Here is a 24,660-nt window from a genome sequence, read left to right as displayed (position 1 = left end):
ATTTGTGACTGAACTCCTTGGGGGAGAATTGTATGTCTCCTTCTCTGTTTTACCCTCATTCTGCCATATATTTCATGTTATAGCAGTCTCGGATTAATACCCAGCACATGTTGTTCGTTTTATGAACACTTTCATTACAAATATGACAAAATGCAAAGAAGACACCAATGTGAAATTTCTAAAGATAGCTACAGCACTTGATGCAAGATTTAAGAATCTGAAGTGCTTTCCAAAATCTGAGAGGGATGAGGTGTGGAGCATGCTTTCAGAAGTCTTAAAAGAGCAACACTCCAATGCGGAAACTACGGAACCCAAACCACCAAAAAAGAAAATCAACCTTCTGCTGGTGGCATCTGACTCAGATGATGAAAATGAACATGCATCAGCCCTCACTGCTTTGGATCATTATCGAGCAGAACCCGTCATGAGCCTGGATGCATGTCCTCTGAAATGGTGGTTGAAGCATCAAGGGACATATGAATCTTTAGAGCATCTGGCATGTAAATCTCTTGCGACAACGGCTACAACAGTGCCATGCAAATGCCTGTTCTTCTTCGAGTGCTTGCTCATATCCATTCCATTAGGTGTGTGCGCGCCGCGTGCACGATCGTCGGAAGATTTTCTACCCTAGCAACACCGGCGGGTCGGCTGTGGAGCCCCCTAGAGTGGCGCCTTCATGGCGCTGAATATATACCCCAGCCGACCCGGCGCCCCCTCAGTTCCTTCTTACCGCCCCTGACGGTCGTTGGAACTGTGGAGCGCGGCATAGCTGTTCTCCACTCTCCCTAGCTTAGTTAGTTATTCGCAGTTATAGTTATAGTTATAGTTCTGGTGTCTATAGTTAAATAGTTGAATAGTTTTTAAAAGTTGTTCTAGTTGTTCTAGTAGTTCAGGGGATTAAGGGGGTCGTCTCCCCCTTTCTCCCCCGGCCGCGGGGCCGGGCTCATGCCGAACGCTCCCGGCTTCAAGCAGTGCGCCTCCTGCGCTAAGCCTATGCCCACGAGCGACCCACACGACTCCTGTCTGAAGTGCCTGGGAGAGTCCCATCAAACAGATAAGTGCAAGATCTGTAAGGCCTTCAGACCAAGGACCAAGAAGGAGCGGGACTTTCGGCTCCGGCAACTCCTGATGGAGGCGGCACTTAGTCCGGACGCTCCCCCTACAAGTCAGGCCCCGGCACCTAGCGCCTCGGTGCGCAGTGCCCCGGCGGCACCGGCCATGCCGACCACGCGAATGGCGTCGGACAAGCCTCCCCGGCACCGGACCTCGTCGGCACCGCAAGCACAGCAAGTGCCTCGACGCCGGTCATTATCCCCGGGGCATAAAAAAGCCCATAAGACGGGGACCTCCGTGCCGAAGACGCCGGCTCCCCCAGTGCCGGGGGTAGAGCCGAGTCCGCCGGTGGAGCACCGAAAACAGGTGCCTCCAGCACTGTCGACTCCGGCGCCGAGGCCGTTGAGTCCGGTGCAGATAGCGTCTCCACCGAGACCGGCGGTGATACAGTGCCTCCCGTCGACTCCAGAGACCTTCGCGGCGGCGAGAGACTTAATAGCTCTCACGGAGCCGGCACCGCCTCAACCACCGGCACCGACGGCACCGTTGACTCGCCCGGTCCAGTCGAGGGGGAAACCTGCCTTGATGCGCCCTCCATCGCAAGGGCTGGACCCTCGGCACCGGTCCAGGTCCCGAAGCAGGTCCCCACGCCGCTCGCAGTCCCGGCGCCGAATATCACCTCGGCACCGGTCGTACTCGCGGCCAAGATCTTCGTCGCGGCACCGCTCTACGTCTCGGCACCGCTATGATCGTCGGCACCGATCAACGTCGAGACGTAGTTCTCGGCACCGCTACGGTCGACGCTCAACGTCGAGAGGCCGCTCCCGGCACCGGGCATACTCCAGGTCCTCGTCGAGGTCCAGATCCGGCTCCCGGCACCGACGAGGTCATTGGCACCGATCGCGGTCCCGGCACCGTTCGCCGGCACCGCGTAGAGATAGATCATCTCCGGACCGGCACCGTGCGGCACCGCAGCCCACGGGAATCGTTTCGACTCTCTCGGCACCGCCATGGCCATCGAGATCGGTGTCTCGCTCCTCGGAGGACCTATCGAGATCGGCATACCCCCCTCAAGGGCAAGCCGAGGAACAGGACTTGGGCCATTGGCAGGAGATAACAGAGGACCATTCTCATGGCCCATCTCACTGGTCGTTTTGGACCCCGTGGGCGTACCATCAGGAGCAAGGGGCTCCAATACCTTCGACCTCTCGCTCGGGTCACTCTGTTAGAAGGGCCCCGGAGTCCACCATCTCTCGGCCTCCGCCAGGGGGCATGGAGGCTTCCGTGTCCGCACCACCTGACGCCCTGGACCCAAGCGCAGGTGATGCTCCGGCCCAGGAGCAGGGAGACCAGGACCCTCCCTTGGATCCTGTACCACCGGAGGCATCTTCCTCTTCCTCTCCGGATGAGGCAGTGGCGGGCACATCATGCACAGGTCCACCTCCAATAGATCTTCGGGCTCACCAGGATCTCCTGCGTAGGATGGCCCGTAATATGGACCTGCAGACGGAGGAGATAGTGGAGGTGCAGGACCCTATCGTGAATATCCTCGGAGCGGATGCCCCATCGAGGGTGGCGTTACCCCTGATCCGCACGATACAAGCCAATGCAGCTACGATATGGCAAACTCCTGCCTCTATCCCACCCACAGCAAGAGGGGTGGAAAGGAAATACTTTGTTCCATCCAAAGACTACGGGTACTTGTATACCCACCCCCAACCATGTTCACTGGTGGTGGCATCAGTGAACGCAAGGGAGCGCCACGGTCAGCAGGCTGCAGCGCCTAAATCGAAGGAGGCGAAGCGCCTCGATTTGTTCAGCCGTAAAGTTTACTCAGCCGGAGGACTGCAACTTAGAGCGGCGAACCAGCAGGCGCTCCTGAGCCGCTACAACTTTAACTCCTGGAACTCTATGGGGAAGTTCAAGGAGTTGGTTCCCCAAGAGTCCAGGGAGGAGTTTGGAGCCATGGTAGAGGAGGGTAAGAAGGTAGCTCGGACCTCCTTACAGGCCTCCTTAGACATAGCGGACTCTGCTGCGAGAACCCTGGCATCAGGTATCGCTATGCGGAGGATCTCCTGGCTCCAAGTTTCGGGTCTACCTCAGGAACTGCAGCAAACCCTGCAGGATCTGCCCTTCGAAGGACAAGGGTTGTTTTCAGAAAAGACGGACTCTCGCCTGCAGAGCCTCAAGGACTCCAGGACAATCATGCGTTCCCTGGGGATGCATGTTGCGGGCCCTCAGCGCAGGCCATTTAGGCCGCAGCCTCAGCGCTTCTACCCCCCCCCCCCGCCTCGTCAGAGACAGGACTCGGCCCGGAGGCGAGGGCGAGGTGGTAGAAGAAGGTGGACCGGCCCTCAACCCGGCCAGAACCAGGGGCCACCTAGACCACCTTCAGGCCCCAGGCAGAACTTTTGAAGGTGCGGTCGAGGACGGCGCCCCAGTCATCCCCCAGGATCCAGCCCCCTCCTTTCGAGATCGCCTTTCCCATTTCCACCGTGCTTGGTCCCTTATAACTTCGGACCGTTGGGTCCTTCGCACGGTGGACAGGGGATACGCTATCCAGTTTTCTTCAATCCCCCCCTCCTCCCCCCCTTCCCTGTCCCTCTTCAGGGACCCTTCTCACGAGCAACTTCTTATACAGGAAGTTTCTACGCTCCTTGCTATGGGGGCCATAGAGGAGGTTCCAGTGGAGTTAAAGGGCAGGGGATTTTATTCCCGGTACTTCCTCATTCCCAAGTCCAAAGGAGGTCTGCGACCCATCTTGGACTTGCGCGGACTCAACAAATTCGTAGTAAAGTTGAAGTTCCGCATGGTCTCTTTGGAGGCCATTATCCCTTCCCTCGATCCTGGAGACTGGTTCGCCGCCCTCGACATGAAAGACGCATACTTTCACATCGCAATTTACCCACCTCACAGACGCTTCCTGCGACTCGTGGTGAACGCGGTGCACTACCAATTTGCAGTCCTTCCCTTCGGCCTATCCTCGGCCCCAAGAGTGTTCACGAAATGTATGGCTGTCGTGGCAGCGTACCTTCGTCGGCAAGGGATACAGGTGTTCCCGTACCTAGACGACTGGCTGGTACGCGGTCGCACCAAAGAGCAAGTTCAAGCTCACGTCCACATAATAGTGCACACATTCAACGAGTTGGGCATCCTACTCAACAAGGACAAATCCACTCTAGAACCTACCCAGAGAATAGAATTCATCGGCGCAGTCCTAGACTCCAGACGTGCACAAGCCATCCTGCCAGACAACCGCTTTGGCACCATCACGAGCCTCATTCAAGGGCTCCAGGCTTTCCCAACTACCACGGTGAGGTCGTGCCTTACCCTGCTGGGTCACATGGCTTCCTGCACGTACGTAACCAGGCATGCCAGACTTCGGCTTCGCCCACTCCAGACCTGGGTGTCGTCAATATACCGCCCACATCGGGACAGCCTGAACATGGTGGTCACGGTCCCGAACTCGGTCCTGACCTCCCTCACCTGGTGGCTAGATCACAATGTGGTCTGCGAGGGGATGCCATTTCACGCCCCACAACCCTCTCTGCACCTGGTCACAGACGCTTCATCTCTGGGTTGGGGCGCCCATCTCAACGAACACCATACCCAGGGCCTGTGGACTGCACCCCAGCTAGCCCTGCACATCAATGTTCGGGAACTGATGGCGGTGCGCCTGGCGTGCCAGGCATTTCTCAATCTCCTACGTGGCCGCTGTGTGTTAGTTCTCATCGACAACACCACGGCCATGTTTTACATCAACAAGCAAGGAGGAGCACGTTCGTCAATTCTGTGCCAAGAGGCCATTCGCCTGTGGGACTTCTGCATCGCCCACTCAATCCATCTCACGGCATCGTTCCTCCCTGGAGTCCAGAACACTTTAGCGGACCGACTCAGCAGGTCCTTCCAAACGCACGAGTGGTCTATCCGTCCGGACATCATACATTCCGTCTTCCAGAAGTGGGGGTTTCCCCAGATAGACCTGTTTGCATCTCGAGACAACAGGAAGTGCCACGTGTTCTGCTCCCTGCAAGGTCGAGCTCCGGGCTCCCTCTCGGATGCGTTTCTCCTTCCCTGGAAAGATCACCTGTTTTATGCCTTTCCTCCGTTTCCTCTGGTCCACAAGGTACTGCTCAAATTGCGCAGAGACCAGGCACGGGTAATTCTGGTCGCTCCAGCGTGGCCGAGACAACATTGGTACACCACACTGTTGGAACTCTCGGTTCAGACACCGATCCCGCTTCCATTATGTCCGGATCTCATCTCTCAGGACCACGGCCGGCTGCGTCACCCCGACCTACAATCACTCCACCTCACGGCGTGGCTGCTCCATGGTTCACCCAGGCAGAGCAGCAGTGCTCGCACTCTGTCCAACAGATTCTGCTGAGCAGTAGGAAGCCCTCAACACGGACCACGTACCTGGCCAAGTGGAAGCGGTTCTCCTGTTGGTGCGAACAACGAGCCACGCCCCCGTTGCAGGCACCTATTCCTCTCATTCTGGAATATCTCCTCGCCCTAAAACAGCAAGGGTTGGCGATATCTTCAGTTAGAGTCCACCTGGCCGCTATATCGGCCTTTCACCCAGGGGAACTCGCGTCCTCGGTATTCTCTAACCCGATGGTCGTTAGATTCCTCAAGGGCTTAGACCGGATGTACCCACAACAACGTCAGCCCGTTCCGACGTGGGACCTCAACCTGGTTCTCTCCAAGCTCACAGGTCCCCCATTCGAGCCACTGGCCACCTGTTCACTTCTGTACCTATCCTGGAAGACAGCCTTCCTCGTAGCCATCACCTCAGCAAGGCGCGTTTCTGAACTCAGGGCGCTTACATCTGAGCCCCCTTACACAGTTTTTCATAAGGATAAAGTGCAGCTTCGTCCACATCCTGCCTTTCTCCCTAAGGTGGTTTCTCCTTTTCATATCAACCAGGATATATTTCTCCCGGTTTTTCATCCTAAACCACATGCCACTCGCCAGGATCAACGTTTGCATTCCCTGGACGTACGCAGGGCCCTGGCCTTCTATATTGACCGCACAAAGCACTTTAGAAAGACGACGCAGCTCTTCGTTGCAGTGGCCGACCGAATGAAAGGCTCACCGGTCTCCTCACAACGCCTATCCTCCTGGATTACGTCTTGCATCCGGACTTGCTATGACCTGGCAGGTGTCTCAGCACCGCACCTCACCGCTCACTCCACGAGGGCCCAAGCTTCCTCGACTGCTTTCCTGGCACATGTTCCGATCCAGGACATTTGTAGAGCGGCGGTGTGGTCATCAGTCCACACATTTACAGCTCACTATGCACTAGTGCAGCAGTCCAGAGACGATGCTGCTTTCGGATCAGCGGTTTTGCACACAGCAATGTCTCACTCCGACCCCTCCACCTAAGTTGGGCTTGGGAGTCACCTAATGGAATGGATATGAGCAAGCACTCGAAGAAGAAAAGACGGTTACTCACCGTTGTAACTGTTGTTCTTCGAGATGTGTTGCTCATATCCATTCCAAACCCGCCCCCCGTCCCCACTGTCGGAGTAGCCGGCAAGAAGGAACTGAGGGGGCGCCGGGTCGGCTGGGGTATATATTCAGCGCCATGAAGGCGCCACTCTAGGGGGCTCCACAGCCGACCTGCCGGTGTTGCTAGGGTAGAAAATCTTCCGACGATCGTGCACGCGGCGCGCACACACCTAATGGAATAGATATGAGCAACACATCTCGAAGAACAACAGTTACAACGGTGAGTAACCGTCTTTTCTCACTTTCAGGTGACATTGTAAACAAGAAGCAGGCAGCATTATCTTCTGCAAATGTAAACAAACTTGTTTGAGCAATTGGCTGAACCAGAAGTAGGATTGATTGGATTTGTAGGCTCTAAAGTTTTCCATTGTTTTATTTTTGAATGCAGGTTTTTTTGTACATAATTCTACATTTGTAAGTTCAACTTTCATGATAAAGAGATTACACTGCACTACTTGTATTAGGTGAATTGAAAAATACTATTTCTTTTGTTTTTTACAGTGTAAATATTTGTATTAAAAATAAATATAAAGTGAGCACTGTACACTTTGTATGCTGTGTTGTACTGAAATAATTATATTTGAAAATGTAGAAAGCATCCAAAAATATTTAAATAAATGGTATTCTATTATTAACAGCACAATTAATCGTGATTAATTTTTATAATCACCCAATTAATCACAATTGATTTTTTTTAACCGCTTGACAACCCTAATTATTAGTAGTATCTAAATAATTTTTCTACTAGAGTAAATATTTACCAAATATTTGCGGCGCAATGACAATTGGTGCTTCTCGCCATGCTTGTGTTTCCCTCCCCCATGGAATTATAACAAGACCTCTACAAGAATCTGGTACATACAAAAATCACTAAAGTAACTGAGTAGCAGTTTGAGAGAGATTCACCAAACAATTCTATACTTTCAGTACAACCAACTCAGCAATCAATGTAATTAAAGTTAATGTTTGTAGTTTTATGCCCTTGTCCTATTTTGTTTGTGCAAAAGAAATTGATCCAGGTTTGCTTTCTACTAAAGTAAAAAAAACAAACAAACAAAAAAAAAACCCATGATGTGACCCTCAAAACTCATGTACTTTTCACCTAAGTGATTGCTATCCTTGCTCCCAATCTTCCTCCTTTTCCAGCTCCAGCCTGTGTTTGCCATTTCTCCCAATCTTCATGCAAGCACAGACACTTAGCAACATGCCAAGTAGTGAGTAGTCCCATTGTGTCTATTATAAAGCAGAGCACATGCCTAAGCATTTGTAGGATCAGGGCTTTTGACTGTAATGAGACCATAGAGTCTGTGACTTTGACTTTGTCAATGTTTTGTAAAATGTATGTATTTATGGTGCTGTAAAATGCTTATTATTTGCATTACAGTAATACCTAGAGGGCCTAACCAAGATCGGGGCCCCTTTGTATTATAATATATAATAATAGTTCTGAAATCCTGTTATATTAATGAAATGAAAATTAATCTTGTATATTTAGAGAAGACTTTCTCAAAATCTATAACAGACTTTTTTACTGATAGACACATGAAGCTGAGTGGTTTGCCCTTTGTGGTTACAGGGATGTCTTAGTGAAGAGCAGTTAAAAGCCTTGACTACTCACAGGCAGATGTTGAATGATAAGAAGCAAGCTCAGATACAAGCAGAATTCAAGAAGGCTATAGAGTCTGCTGAACGGGAGGAACATGGTTGCTCCAAAAGGGATGTGTCTACTGTATGGAAGTTACGTGTTGTGGATTACAGAAAACAAGAAAAAGATAAAGGTTAGTACTGAAAAATATAAATTTCAATTTTCACCATAATAGGCCAATTTAAGCACTTGGGATGGGGTGGAGATTAAAGATTAATAATCAAGGCATGGTCCAACACACCAACACATACGTTGCCTCAGTTTTTAATAAGGGTAATGAAGAGTTTAGGTAGTGGCAGGGTGGCTAATGGGAGTGAGGATATGGAAATAGAAATTACCACATCAGAAGTGGAAGTCAAATTTAGCAGCTTAATGGGACTAAATGAGGGGGCCCAGATAATCTCCATCTAAGAATATTAAAGGAACTGGCACGTAGTCAGGCTTGATCAAGCTCTGGCTGGGATGATTTAGTTGGGGATAGCTCCTGCTTTGAGCAGGCGTTTGGACTAGATCAGTGCTTCTCAAAGCCGGTCCGCAGCTTGTTCAGGGAAAGCCCCTGACGGTCCAGGCTGGTTTGTTTATCTGCTATGTCCACAGGTTTGGCGAATCGCGGCTCCCACTAGCCGCGGTTCGCCACCCCAGGCCAATGGGGGCTGCGGGAAGGGCGGCCAACACATCCCTCGGCCCGCTCCGCTTCCCACAGCCCCCATTGGCCTGAGATGGTGAACCGCAGCCAGTGGGAGCCGTGATCAGCCAAACCTGTGGATGTGGCAGGTAAACAAACCAGCCTGGACCGCCAGGGGCTTTCCCTGAACAAGCTGCGGACCGGCTTTGAGAAGCACTGGACTAGATGACCTCCTGAGGTCCTTTCCAGCCCTGATATTCTTTGATTCTATGAAATTGTAATCCCAATAATAATGATTTTTATGAATCTGCAAACTCAGAGGTTGTACCCAATGACTGGAGAATTGCTAACCTAGTACCTATTTTTAAAATAGCAACAACAAAAAAGGTGATCCAAGAAACTACAGTCCTGTTTGACCTCAATTGTATGCAAGGTCTTGGAACAAATTTTGAAAGAGAAAGTAGTTAAGGCCATAGAAGTAAGCAGTAATTGGGATAAAATATAGCATGGTTTTACAGAAGTTAGATTGTGCCAGACCAACCTGAATCCCCTTCTTTAAGAAAATAACTGATTTTTTAGACAAAGGAAATGCAGCAGATCTAATCTACCTAGATTTCAGTAAGGCATTTGGTATAGTTTCACATGGGAAATTATTAGTTTAATTGGAGAAGATGGAGATTAATTTGAGAATAGAAGGGTGGATAAGAAACTGTTTAAAGGGGAGATTGCAACAAGTCCTCCTGAAAGGTGAACTGTCAGTCTGGAGGGAGGTTACTAGCAGAGTTTCTCAGGGATCGGTCTTGGGACCAGTCTTATTTAACATTTTTATTGACGACCTTGGCGACTGTTAGCAGGAAATATCTCCAACAGGCAATGAAACTAGATGGGGAGGACTGAGTTATTACAGAGAATTCTTTCCTGGGTGTCTTGCTGGTGGATCTTGCCCACATCCTCAGGTTCCAACTGATCACCATATTTGGGGCTGGGAAGGATTTTTTCCCTGGATCAGATAAGCAGAGAGACTGGGGGTTCTCTGCCTTCCTCGGCAGCATGGGATATGGGTCACTTGCAGATTTAAACTAGTGTAAAATGGCGGATTCTCTGTAACTTGATGTCTTTAAATCATGATTTGAGGACTTCAGTAACTCAGCCAGAGGCTCAGGGTCACAGGAGTGGGTGGGCAAGGTTCTGTGGCCAGCAATGTTGGAGGTCAGACTAGATTATCATGATGGCCCCTTCTGACCTTAAAATCTATGAGTCTATAAATTCAACTGAGTTACACCAAGGATGTCTTAAGTTGAATTTTTTTGAGGTCTCCATGTTACTGCATACTAATATGTTTTCTAATCTTACATTTTAGCCATTATATTGAGTATATGGCGTCCATTACTGGATGTATGTTCCCTGTTAAAAGAAGGTGGTCGGTACAGAATATACCAGCTAGTAGCTTCGCAATCCAAAGGCAAATCAGACACTGTTAACGTACAGTTGACAGCCACAAACAAAACTCAGTACCTCCAACTACAGGTAAAAACTTTTAACTGTAAATATGTGTATAACAGCATAAACAATTTATATAAGCTTGATGGCATAAATATTTAAAGTTCTATTTCTTCAGGCTTCGCAAGAGGTGCTGTTACAGATTTATATTCCAAGGAAGGCTCTGCAGTTCAGCATGTTGTTGGATCCATCTTTTCGACCAGCCTGTGCTGAAGTGGATTTAGTGGGATTTATAGTTTCTGTTAGCAAGAGAACAGGTATATTGTGCATCGTGTCCAAGTTTTTTCATGTTTAAACAGATCATATTAAAAATCTAACAACTTTCCAAGCTGATCTTGGTGTTATACCTGCAGGTTTATAACTGTCTAATGTTTAGGTTAGACAGACCAAACCATAGAATCATAGAAATGTAGGGCTGGAAGGGACCTTGAGAGGTCATCAAGTCCAGCCACCTCTGCTGAGGGAGGACCAAGTAAACTTAGACCATTCCTGACTAGTGTTTGTCCAACATGTTCTTAAAGGCCTCTAACTGTGAGGATTCCATAAAATCCCTTGGAAGCCTATTCCCTTACCCTTATAGGCTATGCCAGGGGTCGGCAACCTTTGGCACCCAGCTTGCCAGGGCAAGCCCCCTGGTGGGCCGGGCCGGTTTGTTTATCTGCCACATCCACAGGTTTGGCCAATCGTGGCTCCCACTGGCTGTGGTTTGCTGTCCCAGGCCAATGGGGGCTGCGGGAAGCGGCGCGGATCAAGGGATGTGCTGGCCGCCACTTCCCGCCGCCCCCATTGGCCTGGAGTGGCAAACCGCAGCCAGTGGGAGTTGCGATCGGCCAAACCTGTGGACGCGGCAGGTAAACAAACTGGTCCGGCCTGCCAGGGGGCTTATCCTAGCGAGCCGCGTGCCAAGGTTCCAACTCCTGGGCTATGCCTACTCTAAGAAGTAAGAGTGTGATTCCCCTGCCCATGTACACATAGTGATGCTAGCTCCCATCAAGCTAGCATGAATATAAATAGCACTGTAGCCATGCTAGCACAGGTAACAATAGCAGAGCTTAGCTGTACCATGTATAAACCCCTCTGAAACTACTGGGTATGTGCTGAGTTACATAGCCACCAGTTTCAGGTGGGTTTGTACTCAGCATGGCTTAGTCATGTCTCTGCTGCCACTACTAGTGCTACTGAAACTACACTACTATTTATACTCACACTAGCTTGATGAGTGCTAGCATGATTATCTGTATGCGAACAGGGGATTCACACCCCTACCTTGTCGTGCAGATATAGTCATAACTAGAAAGTTTTTATTTATATCTAACTTACCTCTCCCTTACTGCAGATTTAAGCCCATTACTTCTTGTCCTACCTTCAGTGGACATGAAAGACAATTGGTCACGTCCTCTTTGTAACAGCCCTTAATGTATTTGAAGACTGTTGTCAGGTTCCCCCCTTACCCTCTCCCCAGTCTTCTTTTCTCAAGATTAAACAGGCCCAGATTAATCTTTCCTCATAGGTCAGGTTTTCTAAATCTTCTATTGTTTTTGTTGCTCTACTCTGGACTCTCTAATTTGCCCACATCTTTCCTAAAGCGTGGCACCCAAAACGGGATGCAGTTACTCCAGTTGAGGTCTTACCAATGCTGAGTAAAGTAGGACAGTTATCTCTTGTCTCTTACATACGGCTCTCCTGTTAATACACCATGGAATTATATTAGCCTTTTTTGCAACTGCATCACATTGTTGTCTCGTATTCCATTTGTGATCCACTATAACCCCCACATCCTTTTCAGCATTATGCCACCTAGCCATTTATTTCCCATTGTGTATTTGTGCATTTGAGTTTTCCTTCTTGAATGAAGTACTCGTCTTTACTGTCTTTCATTTTGTTGATTTGAGACCAGTTCTCTAATTTTTCAAGGTGGTTTTGAATTCCAATCCTGTTCTCCAAAGTGCTTGCAACCTCTCTCAGCTTGGTATCATCTGCAAATTTTATAAGCATACTCTCCACTCCATTATCCAAGTCATTAATTAAAATATTGAATAGTAAGTACTGACCCCTCTATGACCCCCACTAGATAAGTCCTCCCAGTTTGGCAGTGAACCATTGATAACTTTTTTGAGTATGGTCTTTAAACCAGTTGTGCAACCGCCTTACAGTAATTTCATCTAGACCACAGTTCCCTAGTTTGCTTTTGAGAATGTCAGGTGGGACTGTCAAAAGCCTTACTAAGATCAAGATATATCAGGTCTACGGCTTCCTCCCTATCCACTAGGCCAGTAACCCTGTCAAAGAAAGAAATTAAGTTGGTTTGGTATGATTTGTTCTTGTTATTCCTTATAACCCTATTATCCTCTAAGTCCTTACAAACTGATTGTGTAATAATTTGTTCCAGAATCTTTTCCAGTATCCAAGTTAGGCTGACTGGTCTATAATTCTCCAGATCCTCTTTTTTCCCCTTTTTTAAAGATGGGTATTATGTTTGCCCTTCTCCGTTCCTCTGGGACTTCACCCATCCTCCATGAATTCTCAAAGATAATTGCTAATGATTGCTTCAGCTAGATCCTTAAGTACCCTAGGATGAATTTCATCAGGCACTGGCAACTTGAACACATGTAACTTATCTAAATATTCTTCTTCGAGTACTTGCTCATGTCGATTCCATTCTAGGTGTGTGTGCGCCCACATGCATGGTCGTCAGAGTATTTTGCCTTAGCAGTATCATTAGGGTCAGTTGTGGCGCCCCCTTGAGTGTTGCGCTCATGCGTTGGTATATCAGGCATTGCCGGCCCTACACCCTCTCAGTTCCTTCTTACCACCTGTGGTGGTTAGTCGGAGTGCCTTTCCTTGCATAGTAAGGGCTATTGGTTTCATCTCTTCTGAGTTCAAGCCTTACGGACTTGTAAATAGTTGTTTGTAGTAGTTAATGTTAAGTGTAGTTAGAAGTTAGAGTCCCAGCAGGGACTTCACACCAGAAAGGGCATGCCCTGTCTCTGAGGTTTAAGCTCTGCGTGGACTGTAACAAGCCTATGCCTGTAAGTGACCCCCACAGCAGCTGCCTCAAGTGCTTGGGGGAATCGCATGTGAAGGACAAGTGTCATATTTCTAAACATTTTCGACCCAGGACTCAGAGAGTGGGATATTCATTTGAGGGCTCTCTTCATGGAGGCTGCCCTCCATCCGGCTTCCAAGCCGTCCTGCCAAGACTCAACTCCTAGTGCCTCGGGGTGCAGCACACCCCTGGCACCACTCCCCATCGCCTGTGCCGAGAAAGAAAACTAAGAAACATGGTTCTCCAGCACTGGGCAAGAAAGGCCATGGGGCATCGGGCAAAGGACCCAGTTCAGGCCGCCCAGGAATCCGGAGCCATGTGGACGTGCCTCCCCAGTCAGAGCCCTGAGCCCCTTAAAGGATCCACCACCATCTCCCAGGAGCAGTAGGGGACCCAAACTTGTGGTGACAGCGACTCATTCCTAAGCTCCCCTGGCACCAAGAAAGCAGAGGCCTCGGCCCGCGCTGCAGGCACCACAGGAAGTGGCAAAGGCTCCTTTCAAGGGTAAGCCAGCCGCTAAGACCCCACCAGGGGTCAGTGGAGCACTGCTGATTCCCCAAGCCAAGGCAGCGCTCTCCGTCTCCGCGCCACAGATTTCTGGCATCGCAGCCAAGATCCTCTGGGGCTCACCCTTGGTCACCGGCACAGTGTTCGTGGTCCCCGCCATCTCGACGTGGATCATCTAGGGGGAGGCACCAGTCTCTGTACTACCAGCACCATTCATCTTCTCTGTGCAGATCTCCGTTGTTTACCCCATGGGAGTCCTCCCAGTCTCAATAGCAATTCCCCCCCATCCCCACCGCACCAGTCCCCCCGACACCGGCACTGATCCTCCCACTCCAAGCACCGGTCTCGGGTGGCGACAGTCAGCAGGCAGACACAGGCGTTGCGGCCCCACCATGGTCACTGGGAGGGGATTCCCCTGGCATGGAAGAGCAGTTTAGTCCCTCACTGAGACTCCACCGGCGCAATTGGGCACCTGAGGCCGCATCTACGTCTACGGCGCCGCCTTGACAGCATGGTCAGTGGCCTCCCCAGTGGCCTTATTGGAGTGCGTGGGCCATGCTGGTGATAACAATGGCCCCTTCGCACCGCTCATCTGCCACCACCTCAGAGCAACAGTTGACTGTACCAGCGGCACTGGGGTTGGTGCATGAAACACGCTTGGAGGTTGGGGTAGAGGAGACAGTGCCCACCCCAAACCCCCTACCCTCATGGGGGATGATGCCTGGGGGCTTCCCCCAGCAGTACAGTCGTCCGAGATTTACAGCCTGCTGACATGACTGCTTTTAGCAATAAGTAATAGTGGTTTCAGGCACTTTACTGGTTTGCCAAAATCTCCCCGTACACCCTATGGATACTGCTAAGGGAAAAACTTCTGGCACCGGTGCACGTGGCGAGCACACACACCTAATATGAAATGGACATGAGCAATATATCTCGAAGAACACCAGTTACGGAAAAGGTAGCTGTCTTTTCTCCTTCCCTGTTAAGTAGAGGACCTACCCTTTCTTTCATCTTGCTTCCTAATGTATTTATAGAATGTCTTCTTACTGCCTTTTATGTCCTTTGTTTGGTTTCACTCATTTTGTGCCTTAGCCTGTCTGATTTTGTCCCTATATGCGTGTGCTATCCTTTTATTATATCTCCTTAGCAAATCTTGCACGTTTCCATTGTTGGTAGGATTCCTTTTTGATTTTTCAGGTCATTTAAGAGCTCCTGATGGAGTGCTATTGGCTTCTTACTGTTTTTTCTCTTTCCTTTGAATTGGATTAGTTTACATTGTGTCAGCTCTCCTGGACTCCTTTATCCTTCAGATTTTTTTCCCCATGGGACATTACCTACTAGTTTTCTGAGTTTGTTAGTCTCTTTTATTGAAGTACATTGTCCTTATTGTGCTGCCCTAATTCCTTCCTTTCCTTAGACACATGATCACTTTCATCCAAATTACCTTCCACCTTCAGATTTGCCACCAATTCCTCTCTGTTGGTCAGAATCAAGTCTAAAATGGCTGTCCCTCTGGTTACTGCCTCAACTTTCTGAAAGAAAAAGTTATTCCAAATACATTCCAATAACTTACTGGAAATTTTGTGGTTTGCCATATTACATTTTCCAACAGCTGCCTGGGAGTTAGTCCCCCATTACTACCAGGTCTTGTGTTTTGGATATTTATGTTGTTTGCTCTAGAAATGGCTCATACACCTCCTCCTCCTCCTCCTCCTGATTTGCTGTTCTATAGTAGACCCCACTATGATAAATCTGCTGATATGGACCTTTCACCATAGTATCTGAGGGCTGTCTGAGACTTTAGAAATAGTAACAACAATCTTTTTTTCATTCCCTGCCATTTAGGAAAAATATCTTGATTAATTATTTGTTGGGGAAGAACTTAGTGGAAATGAGTTTTCTTTTTGTTTGGTCATTCTCATCTATTGCAGAAGTGGTTTCCTGTGTCTAGGTTCAATACCTGTGACGTTTCTGTCTCCTATACTCATGAGCTCCCCTCTTGAACAGCAGTTGCATGGATCCAGTGGAACCTAGCCGTTGGAGCTGATGGTTGCAGAGAGACTGGTGATCTTATTGGTAACTAGGGAAAATCCTAGAGAGGGCTTTTGAATATCAAAACAAAGACCTGGAACTGGACTCTATTCAGTAATGAACTAGTGCAGAGACTGAATTGCACACAAGACTAATGTACTCAAGACAACCTTTCTTGCTAAGCAGATGAGCAGCTATGTTTTCTACCAGTTAGACCTTTTTTAAGGTGTCTGGCTTCATTCCTAGATATAAGCAGCAGTAAACAAATCTGGAGGTCACAAATATTTGGTCTTTGTGGCAGTTCTGTTCCCAGTAGGATGCAGCACACTCTTCTGGACAGTTGCAGATAGAAATGGGCTTTTTTTTTTGGGGGGGGGGGGGGGGGGGAGGGGCATGGTTATTTAGGCATCTGGTAGCACTGAATCCATCAGAGGGAACCCCAGGCTACAGACCAACTTTTAGTCTAAGGTCAGATGCCCTTGATAGTGGGGATGTTATAGCTGAGGCAAGTTCTTTGAAGCATTTCTCTCTCCCTGCCAACATGACTTCAGTCTTACCTGGGTTCAGTCAAGTGTTGATTACAACTAGGCATTGAGAAATCTGGGAAATAGAGCTGGCTTATATTTGACAAAAGGAAATGTAGAGCTGGTTGTTGTTGATGTACTGGTACAGCCTGCGTCTCAGCCTGTGGTATCTCACCAGCTCTCTCCAGGACTTCATGTAGATGTTGAATAGTAAAGAGGAGAGGACTGAGTCTTATGAGACTCTACAGGTAAGGGCTCCAGAAGTGGAAGAACAATTGCCCATAATCGACTTGGTTTGGACATAGAGGAAGGACATTTCAATATCTGGTGATCAGCGCTATCAAACACTGCAGATAGGCACAGCAAGATGAGCATGGCTTTATTTTACTTGTCAGTGGATAGATCATCTACCAGAACAAGGAATGTCTTGATACCATGCCCTGACCTGAAGTTGACCTATTAAGTCTTCCCTCTCCAGTTTCTTGGAGAATATTGTGCTGCCAAACCTCTTTTCCTTTTACTGCTTTATCACCAGTCCTGCTGCTGCTTTCTTCCTTTTCTCGTAGAAACAATAAAACTGTAAGGTTGTCTTCAGAGATTGCTTGCAATGGTATTATCTTCAACTCTCATCTCTGGAGCCCTGAATTGTTCTGCTAAGCTTGATGATTTCTTTCACATAGAAATTAATTAGACAACTACTAAGGGATCTTCACCAGAAGTTGTTTGTGAAGCATTCTGCTTGCAGATTGTAAAGTACTTTATTCATTTTTGAATAGAGATTTCTCACTGTTCTTTTACTTTCATCTCCTGGTTTAGTCAACTACTACTTTGCAGGCATAATTTTTGTTTCTACTTGTACTTGTAACTTTTTAAAAAAAATTGATCATTTATACGTATCCTTCAAATTTTTGCAATAACCTGGTACAAGGACTTACAATGTTTTTTAAATGACCTAAAGCACTTTACCCCACTAGACAGCATAGACATTTTAAATATTAATTTGAGTCCCAGACGCATTTGACTTGAAAGGTATTAAGGGCAAAATTCTGCTCTGTTATCCCAGTGTAAATATAGAGTACAGTAACTCTACTGAAGTCAGTGGAATTACAGCAGATTAACACTAGTGTTATTAAGAGCAGAATCTGGCCCTAAGTAAATAAAAATCATTTTGCAAGTTGAAGGCTTCCTTTCTTTGAACTTTGGAAAAACAACCCAAAAGTAATAGTAGAGCAGGTGTTTTTCTATGAAAACATTTGTCCAAACTGCATGTATCATTTCAATTTAATTAAAACTTTTTAGGTTTCACTACTCTGGTATATTTGTCAGATGAAGATTATAATCTAGTGGCCATCAAGATCTGGACAGACCTTAAGCAACTTGCTATTGAAGACATAATAAACCCTTTTACACTGATTTCTGCAAGCAATCTTCAGTGGCGATCTGAATTCAAATCAGAAATTCCCACGTTATTTGCTGGAGACCTTTCCATATTCTCGGCAAGTCCAAAGGATCGCTATCTTCGAGAGAGATTTAATAAACTGAAGAACACAACAGAGGTAAAGTGATGGATTTTTTAATACAATACTTATTAGTATAGGATAGTTTTTTTCATTATAGAGTCCATAAACACAGGTAATACTCTGACCAACCTATGGTAACACTGATAATATTCAGTTTGATTGATGGGATTTTTGCAGGGGGATTGTTTATTTTAATTCTGGAGGAGCCTCCATATCACTCATGGAGTTCCTTCATTTTTCTTGGCTTTTCACTACTGTCCTCAAGGGCACTGTCAGGGTCATCATCCTCTGCTCAAGAAAAGTAGAATAGTTTTCTATATGGAACCAGTCATTACCACTTTTAATTGGCTGAAGTTAAAGATACGAGAAGTACACTGCTTTGTACAGTTGAGCCCATTTGTTAATAACAGTTTGCTATCATAATATTTTTCCAGTGACTGCAGTTTTCCAACTGAACTGTGTCAAGTGGAATATGAAATCAACAAAGCCTGCATTTTCTCCCATTTATTTAGTTTTCTTTCAAATTTATACAAATATACACAAACAATTAGAATTACTCTTCAAGTAGCAAAACTTTGTACTATGTCATTGCTCTACCAAGCTGTTGTTTCATATAGCTAGTATATATAGAAAATAATATAAATATTTGAAAAATCATCAATAGTACCTGAAATAATTGGTATTAACTACAGTTTGGTACAGGAAGCCAGAAATTTGTAATTCACATTGAATAGGAAATCATTTAATGTCAGTTGATACTAAACAAGCACATTTATTTTGTTTTAGATTATTAGGCATGGGGGAAAAGTTTATTTTTTTTCCCCATTAACAGTAACTAAGTAGGATTTACAGTATTTGACATTGTTCTCTAAGAGCTGCAGTAATCTTTTTTTTTTTTTTAAATTCACAATTTGAATTAGTAACTTGAATTACTAGCCAGGAGACAAGCATGGTAATGTTCACAAAGATCTGTTTAGCATTATTGTTTCAGTAGTAAATATAATCTCAGATGTTATATTTTATACACATTTTAAAAACCCACAACCTCCTTACATTTTTCTCTCTTCTGTCTTGTAGAATGTAAATTGCTTTTGCAATGATGCAGAACGCAAACTGATGAATTTGCTTCAAATAAATGACCCACAACCATATAACTTATCTAAAGAGTGTGGCTTAGATCACCTTTCTCCTTCCTGGAAATCAGGCCCTAATGCAGAAAATAAATATCTGGTAAGTTTATTGAAGTGTAAGATCAGTGTTTCCTTAGACCTTTCATAGCTGTTTGAACCAGTATATGCAAACTAGTCTGGGGGTGGTACTTCTCTAGAACTGTTCACAATCTCAAGGACTGAAATAATCGCCTCCCACTGTTTTTAGTTCCTGGAGTGCTGTGGTAACCCTCCTCCAGGGAATAGAGTACAATCCCTAGCCCAAAATGTTCCATATAACATTAAAAAAGTCAAATAAAGTGGTCTCAAGATATGCCTTTGTTCATCACATCTGTTACACTTCCTAACTAACTTTTATCTGAAACAAACTAAAGATCAGCTCCCAGCTTTCAGTGCAAGAGCAACATACCTTGTTTTCCTTTCCTGTCTCCCTACTTCCCTACCTCGTATTTTTTCAACCTCTTGTCATTTAGAATATATTAGGTCAGCCTGTCTTTTCATAGCTGGTCAGGCATTTTATGAATCCTCATCATCTGATGGAAGAGGTTTCACATATGGGAAGTTTAGATTTGCAATACAGTGCCAAACTGTTCTCTACCTTAATCTGTAGAGAGTCATACAACTTTTTGCTACTAACTTCAGTTTGGGATTGCTAGCCATTACCAGAAGATTGACTAATGTGCTCAGACATAAATGGGGGCACAGTATTGTTTGTCCAATTTCCTATTGTATGTAGAAATAATAGGAAATTAAAGAAAATAAGGTGTTTGACTCAACATTAAAACTTTTTCTTCTTTTTAATTAGATTTCCTCTCCTAATAGCGAAATACAGTATCAGAGGTCTCTGCCAGACAGCAAGCGTGACCTGAAACTTGTTCTACAAGGCTCAGAACAAATGACCCCACATGCTTCTTATAGTGAAGAACCCCCCAAGAACTGCAAAAAAAGAAAAGCTCTGGACCTGCTCTGTAAAATACCTTCCCCTCCTCCAGTGACACCAATGAATTCATTTGTTTCTCCATCTTTGAAAAAGGCTTTTCAGCCACCACGAAGCTCTGGTGTTCAGTTTAACAAATCACTGAAGAGAACAAATCCTAACTCTGGTCATATCAACTCCTTTAAAAGGACAAATGAAACTGCCCCTCTTCCTGAGAATGACTTGGTTGCCGATGAAGAACTTGCAATGATAAACACACAAGTGCTCTTGTATAGTTTGCCAGAAGAAAAGAAGATTGATTGTGTGGATGAATCCACCAGTGCAATATCCAGTGATCCATCAGATCACCTTTTACTCAAAAATAATTCTCCTAAGTCTGCTGCAGGAACAAAAACTTCACAAAACAGTACTGAAGGAGCTGAGGCTTCTGGGAAAGACACAAGGGAAACTGAGAGCTTATTAGTAATCCAAAAGAAGCTACAAAGGCTAAGAAAACGAAAATGCTACTAAATGCATATGTACAGTACTGTATATACTTCATATTTAAATGATTTTTTTACTCTTTGCACATTGTAAACATTTATACAGTACCTAATTGTATTTAATAATGCACATCTATATTGCAAAAACAAAGGTTTAATAAATAGCATTTACTCTATTGAATAGAAAACCTTAGAGTTGAACAAGAATGGTGCAGTTTTTATCAATTAAGATCTCCTTCATACCGGTATATTACAGCAGCACTGCTCACAATGGTGTAGTTAAAGGTCTGCCAACGTTTAGTCATGAACCCGTATTTTTGAACCTGATGTATTGATAAAGTAGAATAGAATATTTGTTTTAAATTAAACCGTTGGCTTTTCTCACTTTCTTGGATTATCAGGGAAGTCATTAGAATGTATTTACAATATTTAGCTGCTGAATCTAGAATCCCAGAGATACTTTTGGATTCCGCATACTGCAATAGAGGTAAATTATAAGACACTATTTCCAACAGAGTTAACATCCTTACCTTTTCTGTACTTCTCTAATGTTAAGATGTTAAAAGGCAGCCATAGTTTTGATGCATCGATTGATAGGAAAATCTGACATCTGCTGTGAAAGGATTATCAGAGGCCTTGGCTACACTGGCAATTCACAGTGCTGCACTTGCTGCGTTCAGGGGTGTGAAAAAAACACACACACCCCCCCCCGAGCGCAGCGAGTGCAGCGCTGTAAAGCGCCAGTGTAATCAGCACCTGCAGCGCTGCACGCTCGCTCTCAGCGCTGCAAGCTATTCCCCTCGGAGAGGTGGAGTACTTGCAGCGCTGTGAGAGAGCTCTCGCAGCGCTGGCGGCGCGACTACACTCGTGCTTCACAGCGCTGCCACGGCAGCGCTGTGAATCCGCAAGGGTAGCCAAGGCCAGACCCTCAAGCAGGTAGAACACACATGTTTTCTTGGTAGTATATCTACTACTAGTAGTTGTTGGATGAAGAGATCACCTAGAACTGTAAAGCATGAAAGGGGCTCAAATCTTCTTCATTTATTTATAACATGTAAACAATCAAATTCACTTGCCTGGAACATATCCTTCAACTCCAGGGTTGAATACATATTTTTACTGACCACTTTTATTTTAGTTCCGGTTGTACATACCAAGTGAGGTTTGTCAGAGCTTGATTTCCCCATAACAAATCACAAAGATTCACTAGAGGGAGAACCTGCCTCCCTGGATAGGGCTACTTGTCTGACTGCAGCTTTTCCTCCTCAACCGCCTTCCTCCCATCATGTCCTATTGGTAAGAAGGGGTAAGGATTGTCTGAAAAATTAAGCTAGCAACTCTGGCAAACCTCCTGCAGAGACCTGCTATGACCATTAGCAAGTTGGACTGGGACTCCTATTGTTGTCATGCTTAAAGGAGGACTATAGGGAACATGGTGGGGTGTAAACGGACTCGCCACTGACTCACTAATACTGCTGTTGCACACCTTTTCCCAGTTTCCTGTCCCTAATGAGTATCTGGCTCCCTACTTTGCAGTTATTTATAAGTGGTAGAGTGGAGATCCTCTGTAGCATAATGTTCGCGGTTTGTCACAGCACAAACCTGTTTCTCCCCACCCAATAGAAACACCATTTTCCCCGTAAAACATCGGCTCTCCTTCAGTGACTGCTATGGAAAGCCCAGCTCCCCCACACAAACATTGCTGCTTCTTCCTCCATGCCACTTACCTACCCTCTCCACCCTTCCATGTCTACTTGCACAAACACTGCTGCTTCTCCCTCTATGCTGCTCACCATCCACTCTACCCCTCCCATGTCCACAATCGTTCTATGCCATGCCTCTTCTGTTCCAATCCAATCCCTCAACTCCTGCTGTCCTCCCCACTTCCTCCAGGTCTGTGCACCGAAATAACTCAGTACTGCCCCCTGCCCAACACTCCCCATTCCTCTACTTTTAAAAGATTCCTCAAGGTGTACAGATATGAAGGTAAAAGCTGTTCTAAGCATAGCTTCTATGTTTATTCATCACTAACGGGTTAATGCTTGTACCTGTGAAATTCAGAGGTGGTCCAATGTTACTAGAAGCTCCTGGACTAAGCCCTACATTTCAGCTCAGACTACCAGATCTTCTGCCTCTAGCTGCACAAGTTGGTGGTTCAGTTTCTCCTGACCATTTTGATTTATAATTTTAATTTTTTTGTTTTTGTGCAGTAGCAATTTACAATTTTTCTTCCTTCTCCTCCCCTGAATTAGGTATTTGGCAGCATGGTTGTTTCAACCACCCAGATCCACCACTGCTGCACCTCCCTTCTGAATTGCTGCATAGCAGAGCTGTCCTGCAAATACTGGGCTAAATCTAAGCAGCATTCTCAAAGTGGGGCAGCCTTCACAGGCTCTACAGCGGGTGGATTAGGCTCTGCCTGTTCACAGCCAGACAATGCTCTCACTGCCAGAGCATAGGGCTCAGAGTTGGATCAGCACCTCCTCCCCTGAGAAGCGCAACTCCAATAAGGACCTTCTGAGCATTTTGAGGAGAGAATCTAAGGAGGAGGATACCATCTGGCCAGCAGATCAGAGGGTAAGTCCCTGGGTCAGAGGGAAAAAAATTCCTGAAGGAATCCAAAGCTGCCTTCTCTCTTCATGATACCAAAGTGTTTGTGTGGGAGGGGGAAGGGGTGTTCTCAGCTCCATGGGGAAAGAACCAGGGCTTGTATGTAGCTCCCCTTCTCATTATGAACAGGGGGATTCTTATGAAGCTTGGGGCTACATCTTGCAAACTCCAGAGACACTGGGTCCCAAAAAAGGCAAATGCAATCATCCCCTTGATAATAGCAATTTGTAGTGATAATGAACAAATGGTATAAAAATCAGAGGTTAAACTCGTACCTTGCCTTCCCTCCCCTTGAAGAAGTGTTTGCTGGGGGTTTGCTAGTACACAGAGCCTCTTTCACAGTGTTCTGTATCATTATTATTATTATTTATTACGGTAGATCCGGTAAGCCCTAGTCATGGACCAGGACCCCGTTGTGCTAGGCTCAGTACATACATGGGACAAAAAAGACAATCCGTATCCCAAAGAGCTTACAATCGAAGTACAAGACAAGAGACGACAGATGGATACAGCCTGAAGGAGGACTGCAAGGAAAGAATGAGACAAATATTGGTCAACATGATAGGCAGTGGTATCAGCACACCAACAGTCTCACTGTTGTCTTGTATCAAGCTCACCACCTCTTTCTCACTGCCTGGCAGCCTATTATTCCTGTGAAGCCCTGCTTTAGGCTGCAGTGTAATGGGAATTGTGGTTAAGAGCCTTTCTCCAGGGAAAGTGGCTCAGAATTCAGGCAGCTGCAGAATGGTCCTGTTGGACTTGATGGACAGTCAAGGAACCTCCATTGCACTGTCGGAAAAGACCAGACCTCTTGAAGCAGGGACTCCTTTAATCAGACCTACACGACCTAGTTAGCCTGGGCATCAGAAGAAATTAATTTCTCCATTAGTCTTGTTGATCCATTTTGGTTTCCAGACAAAACTCAACCAGAAAATTTCAGTCATTGATCTTGGAAAGACAAGGAGGGTGAGTTAACACCTTTTATTGAACCAATTTCTATTGGTGAGAGAGACAAGTTCTTCTTCGAGTGATGGTCCCTATTCACTGTTCCCTCTAAGCTATGCACATGCACACAGATCCTAAACCCCGCACACACAGCGAAACACTACGTGCACAAAAAATGAAATACTACATCGGAGCCAGACCGAAATATCATTTACGGACAACTTTTGACATTGTTCACAACTACGGCCAGGCATTTTGACTTATTCGCACGTACTTGAGTTTGTACCCAGCCAAATGAGCAGACTACAAGGAGATGTGTGGGTCCTGACCGTCCTGACGTGATCAACGTTCCATGTTCAAAATGCTGACGGTTGGGACCCACACATCTCCTTGTAGTCTGTTCGTTTGGCTGGGTACAAACTCAAGTACGTGCGAATAAGTCAAAATGCCTGGCCGTAGTTGCTAAGGAACTGCAAAGATTTCCCAGAAATGAACAAAGGTAAGTGTTTTGCATAATGACAGGTTTCAGAGTAGCAGCTGTGTTAGTCTGTA

General features: G+C 46.3%; 1 protein-coding gene and 1 long non-coding RNA gene across 3 annotated transcripts in view; one reads left to right on the top strand and one right to left on the bottom strand.

Annotated features, from left to right (window-relative positions):
* Nucleotides 1–21,001, top strand: part of BRCA2 (BRCA2 DNA repair associated) — an 81,480-nt gene extending 60,479 nt beyond the window's left edge. For both annotated transcript variants that reach the window (XM_054015324.1, XM_054015323.1), the window contains exons 21-26: nucleotides 8,144–8,345; nucleotides 10,198–10,364; nucleotides 10,456–10,594; nucleotides 17,745–18,001; nucleotides 19,043–19,195; nucleotides 19,940–21,001. In XM_054015324.1, the coding sequence (XP_053871299.1) occupies nucleotides 8,144–8,345; nucleotides 10,198–10,364; nucleotides 10,456–10,594; nucleotides 17,745–18,001; nucleotides 19,043–19,195; nucleotides 19,940–20,581 (1,560 nt within the window). In that variant the 3' untranslated portion in view covers nucleotides 20,582–21,001. The remainder of the gene's footprint in view (nucleotides 1–8,143; nucleotides 8,346–10,197; nucleotides 10,365–10,455; nucleotides 10,595–17,744; nucleotides 18,002–19,042; nucleotides 19,196–19,939) is intronic.
* Nucleotides 1–24,660, bottom strand: part of LOC128829885 (uncharacterized) — a 39,597-nt gene that overhangs the window by 7,730 nt on the left and 7,207 nt on the right. The gene's annotated exons all lie outside the window — the stretch shown is intronic.

Source organism: Malaclemys terrapin, chromosome 1, assembly GCF_027887155.1.
Source record: "Malaclemys terrapin pileata isolate rMalTer1 chromosome 1, rMalTer1.hap1, whole genome shotgun sequence".
Taxonomy (NCBI): Eukaryota; Metazoa; Chordata; order Testudines; family Emydidae; genus Malaclemys; species Malaclemys terrapin.
Note: the sequence above shows the minus strand (reverse complement) of the source record. Positions and strands in the feature narration are given on the sequence as shown.